Raw genomic sequence first — 13075 nt, 5'->3', positions numbered from 1 at the left:
ACCCTGTAGGACTTGTTTAAATAAAATTTAGTCAAAGGATGTCAGAGGCTATGGAAAGTCAGGTGTACTGCATATAGGCTGTGTTTATCTAACAATATAGGGGATGTCACAAAAAGATTATTCAGCCTCAACACCCTGTATAAGCAACAGCAAGTGAAATGATAAGATGAAAAGAAAATGGCTATAAAATCAAAATTTTAAATGGAAGAGGTCCTTAGCCCAAGCATAACCATCACTCCGCACTCATAAACTTTCCAGTGGTGTTGCCTCCAGGCTTAGAAAGATTTACATAGGGATGTTCTGACCCCTCCACTGTAGATAAACTGATTGATTAAATAATTGGTCAGCGCTTCATTTTCACTGATCTTTTCATTACAAATGAAACCACTCTAATAGGAAATAAAATCATCACCTCAATATCCTTCTTTAGCATCCAGCGAATATCCTGCAAGCTTATAGCACGATCCTTTGCCATCGCTTGAATTCCTGTGCTCACAATTTTATCATAGGGCTTAGCAATTCTGAGATCAACAGCTAAGTTTTGTCCAGAAACCACTGCATTTTTAACAGTTAAACCATCAAGGCCATCCCAGGGAAGAGTGTCTAATATTATTGAAAAAAATATTGAGTTAAATAAAATAAAGACTGAATATGTCAATAATATATATATATATATATATATATATATATATATATATATATATATATATATATATATATATATATATATATGTATATATATATAATTTTTCTATATTTATAATTTGTCTCACGGGCTAATAAGGTACCCTGTGCACTTGAACATTGTAAACCAGTTTGATTACAAAAAAAACATATTTCTCTACACGGCCCTACCTTTTAGTACAGGATAACTGGGTCAAGTTGCTCCTCTTTGGAGACAGGGCAAGCTAAAGAACACTTCTTTCTCCTCCCTTCTCTTTCTGTGTAGCCACCAATTAGTTTTTCTTGCCTTGGAGGCAACAATATTTGTGTCTATTACTGTTTTTTCACTCAGTATTAATCTCTGTGCTCCCTTGTCACTAAGTATGGTAACTAATAGGTTGATATCCTTATACAAACATGGATTGAGCCTTTATATAGTATGCATCCTTAAAGAAACCCTGTTTTGCTCTGCGAGCGACCTTATATCAGTTTTTTAGGGCTATGCCGATGCAGTTACAGAATGTAGAGGTGGCTTTAAGAGAAGGAGTCAATATTAGAAGCTTATCAACACCCTGGCCAAAATAACGTTTTTCACATAGGCTTCAGTGGATCTAGTGAGGTCTTGTTCCAGAGCAATGGCTTTCTCTGTTGTTTGGAGAGAAGCATTTTGTGTAAAAGCATGGAATGAGGACAAGGTACATTTATGCCATCTAGCTTTTGGGCAAATGTTCAAAAAGTTTGTCAAAAGGAAAAACTGACCTGCTTACAGGCAGATGCCTACCATATGGAAATATAGAACAGCACAATACTAGAAAATGTTCTCTCCTAAACCCCTTCTCAAACTGACATCAGTTTTAAAATAAAATTCAAACGTAAGGTGCTGAACGATGATATGGAAAATATTGAAAATACAGTTAGCTAAAATTACATTTTGTAATGTCACAACCTTTGTTTCAATTATTTAAGTGTTCTACTTTGTGCACCCAAGGAATTCCCGTATGTGAAAAGCTTTAGCCCTGCACTAATTAAAGATTCCGTCAATACTAGGGATGCACCGAATCCACTATTTTGGATTCGGCCGAACCCCCGAATACTTTGCGAAAGATTCGGCCGAATACCGAAGGGGAAAACATTTTTTACTTCCTTGTTTTGTCACAAAAAGTCAGACGATTTCCCTCCCCACGTGCAAATTAGGATTCTGATTCGGTTTGGCCAGGCAGAAGGATTTGGCCGAATCTGAATCCTGTTGAAAAAGGCCGAATCCTGGCCGAATCCCAAACCGAATCTGGTGCATCCCTAGTCAATACATGTTATTTTTACAGTTACCTGTTAAAACTTCTTGCATTACAACACAAAAACTAAAAAGATCTGATTTTGTAGAGATTGTTTTCCCCATGATGACTTCTGGAGCTGACCAACGATATAGATATGGTGGAACAGGAAAATGGCTGACATCAGTATGCACTTTGCCATCTTTACTGGAAGACCAAAAGAAACATACCATTAGATGTTTTTTTTTCAATTATTTTATGAAAATAAGTAAAATTGCTAATTTCTAGTTACCGTGGGAATTTTTAACAAAACTGCCACTGAAACTTGATTTTAAATTAAAGCCAAACAATGTGTACAGCAAAACATGCACAACTACTCAATGTAAAACACCACATATGTACCAATGTGCCAGCTGTACCTACTAATATGAATAAGTCAAAACTTTTTTTTTATTCATAATTTTATTATTTAAAAAATATATACACAACTAGGTGTGCTGTACATAAAACATGTTGCTCCCCAACCCCTTGGATGTTGCTCCCAGTGGCCTCAAAGCAGGAGCTTATTTTTGAATTTCTGTGTTGGGGAAGTTTTAGTTGCATAAAAACAAGGTGCACTGCCAAACATAGCCTTAATGTAGGTTGACAATTCACATAGGGGCTACTAAATGGCCAATCACAGCCGTTATTTGGCACCCCATGAACATTTTTCATGCTAGTGTTGCTCCCCAACTCTTTTTACTTTTGAATGTTGCTCACAGGTTCTAAAGGTTGGGGATCACTGGGCTATAAAGTAAAGTAAAACATTTTTCGATACATTTTGTTTTCCTACGTTTTTTTTATTTTTGGCTGTGCGCTAAAAAATTATTTTGTGCAACTTTTAAGGGCCACTGTACATATTTGTGAACAGCATGTTTGGAAAAGTGGCCTCTGTCCTTTAAAACATGCTCATGGAAAGGTTACATTTAGACAAAAAGATTGAATTCCATGGACCTTTGTTATTATATTTGCTATCAAAAAGTCCAATTGTATTACTCATTTGAGTTCTAAGATCTGTAATATGCTATGTTACTTGCTATTTACAATTTCTGTTTATCTATACAGCGTCTCTTTTACTCATTATTTTCAAAAAGCATTCAGTTTAATCTGTGCTGGGTCATTTACAATGCAGACTGATCGTAGCAAAACTTTTATTTTTACTTAGTGGATTTATTTTTTTATGCACTTTTTGCTTAGCTAATTTATGTGGATTATGATGTGGCTACTTGTTTTTTTTATGCTCAGAAGTTATGGATGCAATTTGTCTCCAGGATAAATGTGCATATTTCTTTTTTAGCCCGAATTAGTTCTAGTATATAAGCCAACAGAGACTTGCATGTTTACTCAACAATTTGTATTTATTGCAACGTGTCTGTGATATACCGTAAGCCACAGAGAAAATAATAATACCATCAGAATGTATTGCAGCATTTATTTGGACTTATTAAACTCAGTAAATGTCTATACGGAACTTCTAATTGCATTAGAAGATTTCTTCTTTTACTTGAGTTGAATCTGAACTGTAACTGACAAAGAGACTTCCTATAGAATTTTATATTTCATTCAGTGGTGTCCAGACTGCTGTTTGTGGTTTACTTTTAGTGGATTTATGGCATCATGAGCTACCATTTCGGATGCTAAACTGCTATGGGATACTTTATTGCATTATCCTGAAAAAACTGATTGTGCTGTGATTAAACAACACCTATTTCTGAAGACATTTTATTTAAACTCTGAATAAGGGTGATCTGATGGGAGTTTTTTTTTGTCACAATGGTAGGCTGCTGTGATCTACTTATATACTAATCTCAACTTTGGGCACCCCTGATTTAATTAATCAATGGCAGATGTCTTAATTTAAAATCAAAACAAAAGCATTACATATTTTCTTATTAAATTAGTTAATAGAAGAACACAGCAGTTACCTTTCTGCCATGTACTCAAAGTTACTTAGCTTAGCCAAGCCAGGAAGAATAATATTAATGGCATGTGAAGAAAACGCACAATGGATAAAGCCACGCCAATGCACAAATATCAAAGCATCAATCACTTGAAGAAATATATTCAGAATAGTTTCCATATCCAAAATAGGAAAATCTGTACGCTGAAAAGTAATAATTATGGATTATCATAATTAATCTGATGACAATAAACTATACCGTGAAATTATGTGCATATTATATGGACCTCTAAACAGATTTCTTAGCATAATCAAACATCAAAGTCTAAAACATAATTTGCATTTAAATGCCCCATTCATTGTACACGGTAAAAATGCAGTGATGTCTATTTTTGTGAAGGAATGCTTGTTATGATTGGAATTGGAATGGAAGTAGTGCATTTTCATTGCTTTTGCTCAGATTGAAATAGGGCATAGAAGGAGAATTAGAGGACTTTCTATTGTTATATTTACAGCACTATGCAACTGACATAAACTGTTCCAGAAAGCTATCTAGCATGACATTGACTTTGCTTTTTTCATATTCACTTTAAACAAAAAGAAATCATTGAGAAACATTCACCCTTTCGTGAAGAATGCTGTATAAAGTTCCAGAAATGACCCTCTCAAATACTAGGCGTGTTTTTTCAAGATCAGGGGAGACACACACTGCAAGGAGTTGAAGTATGTGAGGATGATGCAGTTTACTGTTAAAATAAAAACAAATAGAAAATTAGAACTAAACCAAAATGGTTGCTAAAGGTAAGAAAGACTTCACAACTAGCATGACATGTCCAACAAGTAGAAATAAAGGAAAATACATTTTTGTTCTGGTATTTAATGACTTTGCAGTTAAAGTCTGTTATACCACTGTTGCTCAAGTATAAATACTGCAGTCACAGACAAGTTACATTGAAGCACAAGGCCAAAGCTCTCTGTGATAACATCCAATATCTAGTATTAGTATGGGGCACATTATTTATCATAATCTACCGCTAGACATTTCCATCGTGCTCGTGTGTTCAACCTCGTGTCTCGCCCACCCTTTTGTCACTTCTTCCTAAGTAGGTGCCAACCCCTTATGCCTCTAGTCCATTTTGCCTTTATGATCTCCCACCCGTGCTCCTGCACTGCCATCTGCCTGTTCCCCTGTACCTCGTGCCATCTGCTCTTGGTAGGGGATGTTTTTAATAAAAGTCATGGTACTCTGAAGTGACTTCTAATATCCTGCAATTTTACAACAGGCAGCAATTTATTTATTATAATTGAGTCAATTATTGTTATTTGTTAGGAAATACTTTGCAACAATACACCTATTTAAAACTGCCTCCCTTTCATGTAATAAATAAAAACATATTGTGCCACAAATCCCAGAGATTTACATTATTACTGTTTTAGAGAGAGGAAGGGGGTTGCTGCCAAAATTCCAAATATCAGTAAGGCTCAAGCACTTCTACGAATGTCTCTTTGTAATTAATTTGCATACCATTAATCCTACAACCAATAGACTGATAAATAAATAAGGACAATGCACACTAGTACTTATCAGTAATTTCTGCACAATGGCTCCCTCTTTTACTGTGGCTGATCTCTGCACAACTGCTGTAACAAGCAATTAAGTAAGAGCTTAACTGTAATTTTAATAAAGGAAGTATTTTTCTAAAAAAAACTTGAATGTAAAAATATTGAATGAATGCAATCGGGGACGACGACTTAAATACTCTAATTAGTGATGGGCGAAACGTCGATCGTTTTTGACGGCGACGCAGTTTTTGACGCCGGCGTCAATTTTTCGGAAAAAATTTTTTTGGCGCCGGCGAATATTTGCCGCGAATTTTCGCGAATTTATTCGATGGCGGCGAATCGCGCGAATTCGCGCCTGGCGAATAAATTCACCCTTCACTAACTCTAATTGATCGAGTTATCTGCAAAAAACCTCAAATAGCTCAAACCACCAAAGAACCCAAAAATCATGAAGGCTAAAACATCTTCAAATGGTTCAAGGAACCTCTACCACTGACTTCTACATGACCTCGACAGGTTTTAGCTGGAGTATTTTCATATTCAAAGTTTTTTGCAGCTTCAGGGCATTATAAAGATAAAAAATGGGTTTTTTTTTTATCCAGAAAAATTCAAGGTTTTAGTGAAACTACCCACAAACACTCCAATTTTTAGGGAAAAACCTAAACAATTAAACTAGACGTTTACTGCATGCAAAGACCAACTACACTAAGGAAGGACCAGGGGTTTACCAGATAATGGATCTTTCAATAATTTGGATCTTCATACCTTAAGTCTTCTAGAAAATCATGTAAACATTAAATAAGCCCAATAGGCTGGTTTTGCTTCCAATAAGGATCAATTATATCTTAGTTTGGAACAAGTACCATGTAAGTTAGGTTGAAAAAAGACACATCCATCAAGTTCAACCTTTTAAATCTATTTAAACCTGACTAACTACTAGTTGATCCAGGAAGGCAAGCATCAGAGGGGAAAAAATTCCTTCATGATGCCATAATTGCAATCGGACTAGTCCCTGGATCAACTTGTACTATGAGCTTACTTCCATAACCTTGTCCCGTATTCCCTCACTTGCTAAAAAGCCATCTAACAGTACAAAGGACTGTTTTAATATTACAAAGAAAAATGAAACTATTTTTAAAAATGTCTATGGGAGATGGCTATTCCATAATTCGAAGCCTTCTCAATAACGGGTTTCAGGATAACGGATCCCTACCTGTTGTATGTATGTATGTATGTATGTATGTATGTATGTATGTATGTATGTATATATATATATATATATATATATATATATAAAGATTTATAAATATATATATTTTCATGTAAGAATAATCTATTAATGAGGACATGGTTCTGTTGGGTAATGAAATTTACATAAATATTACCTCAAGTATTCTTGCTCAGCAAACAGAAGGTCTGAAAAGTACGACTTGTTGCAGGTTTGCCGTGTGGGCAGCATTAGTTCCTTCACCGTTACCTCACTATAACCCCACATTAAACTATGGGAAATAAGTAAAAAATAGTATTTTGCTTAATGAAATAATACCCTGGGGCTGGGAATTCACAAACGTAAATGAGATATTGGAGTGCAATTCTTGGTTACATCAGAATATAATTTATGAAAATCACTTTAACTACAGTTTGACATTTTTATACCACTTTATGCTGGAATAGTTTAAAAAATTTGGAGTAATGGTTTGAATTTGATGTAATTTAAGCAAGCACAATTGAGATGACACCAAAAACAAACAACTCCAAAATAAGTTAAGTTGTGTCAATCTTAAATGGTACTCAAAATTCATAAAAGTGGCACCAAAGCATACAAAAACATAGCATTCAAATACTGGACTTAGGTCTTGCGAATTTGTTTTTTCACATTTCTACAACCCCATGATCAATGATTCAGGAAGTATGCACCAAAATGTCTAAAACTTACGATATCATTGTAAGTGCTTTTTTTATTCTAATACAATTAAAATAAATGCCACTATAGCATAAAATTGTACTAGCCATGGGATACTCTCCCCCTAATGAGTAATAGGCAAGTTCCTGTGATCCACTATGACGTCTGTTCAGATCCACTCATAAAGCTAGGCAAGGCTGAGCGGGTTGCCCTACAGGAGAGCCCTACCTAGTTGCAGTTTTAGGCCACCAGAACATTAGCCTAAAGGGTTGTTATCTTTTACACACATGGCACAGCAATGGTGAAAATGAATGGTGTCTACTCAAGCAATATAGTCTCAACGTTTTTCTAATTTACCCAGAGTCTAATCAAAGCAAAAATGCTCTTTTGATCCCTCTTATTCCATCCACATGTTCACTGGAATCGCTGTGCAATGTTCCTGTCTCAATTACTTCCACTAGGCATCCTATATTTCTCCTTATACTTTTTGCCTATCTCTGATCTCTCTCACCACTGCATCTGTCTATCCACATCCATAGTACATTATTTCTGTACCAGTTGTTTTTTCTTCCATCATGGCTACTGTCTCTCAATCCCTCTCTAACCTATCTGCACATGTCTCAAATGAGTCTCTCTGACCATTTCAGGTGTCATCTGTATACAGGAAGTGCACAGAGCATTAGGGTTGTTGACATTTGGGCATTCAACAGCTTTTGAGCTTAAACGGGTTAATGTAATAAAATTCACAAAGACAACAAATTTGTGAGTAAAAATGTGCATGTCGCAATGTAATATTCTTCATTAAAGGGGTGGTTCACCTTTACATTATCTCAAATTTCAATCAAAATACATAACAATACACATCACACACATATAAAAAATTACTGTATAGTATTTAAGGGGTAATTTCCCTTTGAGTTCACTTTTTGTATCCTATAGAATGTCATATTATCAATAACTTTTCAATTGATCTTTTTTTTTTAGTTTTTGACTGATCTCCCTTTCTCAAGCATTCAAAAGGTTTCACTGACCTCCCAACAACTCCAAACAGCAAAACTACTATTTGACTGTTAGGCTATTTCTATTTTTATTACTTTTTACTACTTATCTTATAATCCAAATCAAAAGTTTCAAGACCAACTGCAAATTGTGTATGTTACTGCTATATCACTGTTATATTAAAAGAAAATTTAGGGTGAAAAATGCCTTTAAAATAAAGTAAAGTTTCAACATCTTACAAAAATTTGGTTAGACTTGTGAAGCAAAACTATAAGAAATCTTACTTTGTCATGGTCATATATTGTCCAGCAGAGAACGAAAACACAGGTTTATCATTTCCTTGAACTAAATCTCTTTCCTCAACATAAGGAATATAAGCCATACACGACAAGTAACTGTCATCTGTAAAATATAACTGAGAAAACAAATGAAGAAAAAAAGATTTAATCACAAAAGATCTAATGGCACACTACGCTTCAAAGAAGTATTACTTCCTAAGGAAGGAATTAAGTATTAAAGTGATTTTATATCCAGATAAGACACACTCCTTTGTTTTTATAGCTGCCTCTACCTTGCTGGTTGCTTCGGTCATTGTAAAGAGCACTGCAGAAAGACACAGACATATGTCCTAATGTTAAAGGAGTGGTTCACCTTAACGTTTAAGTGACTGTAGTCTGCCCTAACATATTGTTTAAGTAACTGTTTAGTAACATATTAAAATCTTTACCTCAGGTGCACTTTATTATTACTAAAAATAACCTTGTTAGATTTTAGGTTAGAATTTCCAATGTTTTATTTTATCCTTAACGTGCCCCTTAGAAGCTGCTGAGCAGAAATATTGGTTAAAGAAGAACTAAAACCTAAAACTGCTAAGAAGTTAAGCTTAGGGCTTGTTGCAAATCATCAAGCAGAAAATGAGGTTCATGTGTCAGAAGCTGTGCCTACAAATGTTAGGCACCCCAAGTGAATGTAATTACTTATTCCAGAAAGCAACACAGAGCAATCCTCTTCCGGCTTCTTCTTTCTTCAAATTCCTACAGGGCAGTAGAATTTAATAGCCAGCTTTTAAGTTAAAGTTTGGCTTTTCACTCTTATGCGCATGCGTAGCCGCTAGAAGAAAGAAGAAGCCGGAAGAGGATAGCTCCGTGGTGCTGGATGGAATAACCCCGGGCTGGTGCAGTTTTCTGCTGATAAGAGCACCGGCCTGGGGTTTCATAAGTAAATACATTCACTTGGGGGTGCCTAACATTTGGCACCCCCAAGTGTGAAACAACTTTCCTTCTCCTTTACGCATTAGTTCTCCTTTAATAGATAGGGTGTTAAGGAACTGAGCCCACATCACCTGTGTATTGCTAAGTGACAGAAACTTCTTGTTATTTCTACTGATCTAGTATAGGCTGAATTTGATCATGATCATGTTTTTTAATATGTTTATTAAGTATACATATATTTTTGAGGTATAGCTATTCTGGCACTGTAATTTCTAGTTTACTCTTTTATTCCCAAAGTACTACCCTTTTCTTTTGTCATGTTTTTTCCCTCTTCGTGGCTGTTATCCTTGTATTTTAAGTTTCAGATATTATGGAGCATTTATTTTCTCTTTCCATCGATTTTACCATGCTGTTCATCCTGACAATATGGATTACTCCAGCCCCCTACCATGCTACTCTGCACTTTTATTGACATAAGGGCTCAATCCTGATCTTTATTTTCTTGAACTAACAACTGTTATTGATTTACCTGTACCAAGCCACTTGTCTCAAATACAAATGGGTGTAGTTTTGAATGTGTAACAAAAAATTTGACACATATAAGACTGTAATAGGGGATTTGTCAACATAAAAATGTTTGTTTTCAGATATGCATAGAAAGACTTGATTACATGTTTTGGAATTTAAACATATTCCAAATAGTTTATTATTATTTATATAGTGCAATCATTACCCACAGAGCAGATACAGAGTGAATGTATACAAATACATAAAAGTTTAAATACAGTATACATTTCACCAGAATTGATTCAGTTACAATTGAATTTTGTTAGGAGACAATAGGGGGAGGACCTTGCTCACAAGACACATATGGCAAGGGTAACCAGTGTGGTTGAAGAATTTCTATTGGTTAGGATTGTAATGGTAAGTCCATAGTGAAAAAGGATACCAGCAGTTAGTGTGTGTGCTTTCATGAATAGTAGGCACTGGCTTGAAACTGGGTCAAAATTATTAAGCATACTTTATCTACATGCACAGTGCATTACCACAGGAGTATCTCTAAACAGACAAAACATACCTTTCCGTATCCAAAGCTGCTTATGGTCTTTGTTGAAACCCCGCCATATTTCTCAGCATTTCTAAAACAATGAATAAAAATAAATCAATGTTTAAAATGTATTTATGGCTCACAAAAAAACAAGAACACTATGGTAATTTTAACACCATGGATCTGGAAAGAGGCATAATGCACTGTACAGGAGACTTGTGCTCATTTATTTTTGCACTTGTTGGCCCATTTTTCATAAATTACACCTTATATCCTTTTTTAATAATTCATGTACTTTATCATGAATCACATACCCTTGAGAAAGTAGATCCATTAATGATGAATTATGAATAAGAATACTTGATGAGTCCACCTTTTTTAAAGCTTTATATGGAAAACACTGGACTAATGCTTGCATGTGTGCAGTGCAACGGTCAATAAATTCAATCATCTGCAACATAAAAAAGGAATTTAGATATTTAAGATATTATCTTTCAGTGGGATTATTGTGTGCATATCTACTTTGGTAATATAATTAAAATACAATACATTTTATATCCCTTTATCTCTTGAGAGCTTACAGTCTACACATGGAGTTTTCCATTTGACTAAAGAGCAGGTCTTCAGGGGTATGCATAGATTAGGTTTATAGGCTAAGTGCAATCATTTGGATTTTGGGACTCAACTTGCCTTTCAGCTTCAACGGATAGAATTTAAGAAAGACAGATAGCAGTGTGGGTGATTGTAGCTATATATCTATAAAGGTGTGCCAGGGTCTTAGAATCATTGCACAGAACAAGGAATAAATCTGTTGTCTCCAGTCATTAGTATTGCTAGCACTAGGCTAAATAGTTTCAGAAACACAGATGCTTTACTGATACTTTTTGATAAATGTGTTCACAATGGGAGATGCCATAGTCCTAGGAAGCTTCAATTTAGACATACTTAGGCTGAGATTGAGCTAAGGCAGTGAATTGTTTTTTTCTGTAGGGACAAAGGCAGTAATGTTAAAACAAGGATGAGGACTGGATGGCATCGAATCTGAACCATCGAAGAAGGGATGGTTAAAATGGAAACATACACATACACTGACAATGATTGTCATGCAACTATTGACCATTATGTGCCAGGGTGTACATCCAATTCTTATGTGCAGCAAAGGAAAACTGGTGGTAATTTTGGTAATCCTGAACATGAAACAAAAACCTGAACTTACTGTGTACCATAAAACTAAAGATTTTTTTCTGGCCAAAAATGTTTTCAAGGTTAAGTGATGAGAATGCAGTGTTTTATTTATGCATTATTACCTGTGCATTATTGTGCCTTCCAGCTAAAAGGGCCCAGCAGTATGGTTTCCTACAGTCTTGATCATGAAGACGCAAATCTCCTCCAGCGTCAATGAGCATGCTCAGAATCCACTGGTTCCCAGAAAAGGCAGCAGCATGAACGGGAGTGCTCCAGTCAAAACATCGACTTCAAGAAGCAGAATAATAACATATTTTATTATTTGTTTTATTCAGAAAAAGTGCAAGCTAAACTATATTAATAAAATTTAAGCTATACGCAGAAGTTATACGCAGAATAATAAATGACAGCCCATAGGCTGAGCCTATGACTTGTCCAAAATGTGTAAGGCTTTTTAAAGAATATGTAAACCACCCTGCTCATCTTTTTAGCAGGTTACACACACCTGTAACTGCTTTATCTGCCTTCCTGAAAAGTGAAATGCAGCTGACCAGTGACTGAAATTTCCATCTGTATTTATAGCACACAGTACTCTTTTTTTAAATCTATCAGTATAGAATGACGGTGCTTAATGGGAGATATGAGAACTATGTATAAATAAGCCATAAATACAATTGAGTGGAATAGGCCTGCACACTTTTTTCAAAGTTTTTACCAGGTGCAAATCAGAAAAGAAATGTCAGCTCTCCCTTCAGCAGTAATAATCCAAAAAATACTTTGCTGTACTCTAAATACAAAAATATGTATTTATTGTATCATATTGAAGTTTAAACACCCCTCTGTGGTGTCGAAGTGTTGACATGACACAATAAAGAAATATCTTTGGAAAATCCAGAGGACAGCAGAGTATATTTTGGATTTCTAAGGAGCCATACAATAAACTCGCTCATACTTTTAACAGACGCAAGTGCATTTACTTAGATTAAAAGGAGGTTCCATCATACTGTCATAAAAAGGTTTTCTACAGTGAAACAGCTGTGAAGTTGTAGAATTCTCTCCCTTGAGAGGTTGTACTTGCATATTCATTAGATAGCTTTAAGAGGTGATTGAATGGCTTAAGTGAGCTATTAAATTTATCTTTTAGCATAAAGTTGATCCAAAGACTGAGCCTACTGGCATCTTGGGGACAGGAAGAATTTTTTTCCTCCCCTGAGGATTCACTATTGTCTTTTTCGCCTTCCTCTTGATGAACTAGCTAGATTAAAGGGTTGAACTCGGTAATGTTTGTGTAAT

At 35.3% G+C, this 13075-nt stretch overlaps 1 protein-coding gene across 4 annotated transcripts in view; it reads right to left on the bottom strand.

Moving 5' to 3' along the window:
• LOC108708317 (inactive serine/threonine-protein kinase TEX14) overlaps positions 1-13075 on the bottom strand; it is a 44006-nt gene that overhangs the window by 25659 nt on the left and 5272 nt on the right. For 3 of the 4 annotated variants that reach the window (XM_018246903.2, XM_041582241.1, XM_041582239.1), the window contains exons 4-12: positions 11905-12070; positions 10912-11048; positions 10628-10688; positions 8623-8753; positions 6822-6935; positions 4496-4619; positions 3899-4077; positions 1990-2141; positions 413-603 (exon numbers count right to left, since the gene is read on the bottom strand). In XM_018246903.2, coding sequence (XP_018102392.1) covers positions 413-603; positions 1990-2141; positions 3899-4077; positions 4496-4619; positions 6822-6935; positions 8623-8753; positions 10628-10688; positions 10912-11048; positions 11905-12070 — 1255 coding nt within the window. The remainder of the gene's footprint in view (positions 1-412; positions 604-1989; positions 2142-3898; positions 4078-4495; positions 4620-6821; positions 6936-8622; positions 8754-10627; positions 10689-10911; positions 11049-11904; positions 12071-13075) is intronic. The other variant, XM_041582240.1, reaches the window with a different exon arrangement.

The sequence above is a fragment of the Xenopus laevis genome, chromosome 2L, assembly GCF_017654675.1.
Source record: "Xenopus laevis strain J_2021 chromosome 2L, Xenopus_laevis_v10.1, whole genome shotgun sequence".
NCBI lineage: Eukaryota > Metazoa > Chordata > Amphibia > Anura > Pipidae > Xenopus > Xenopus laevis.
This window is presented reverse-complemented; position numbering and strand designations above follow the sequence as displayed.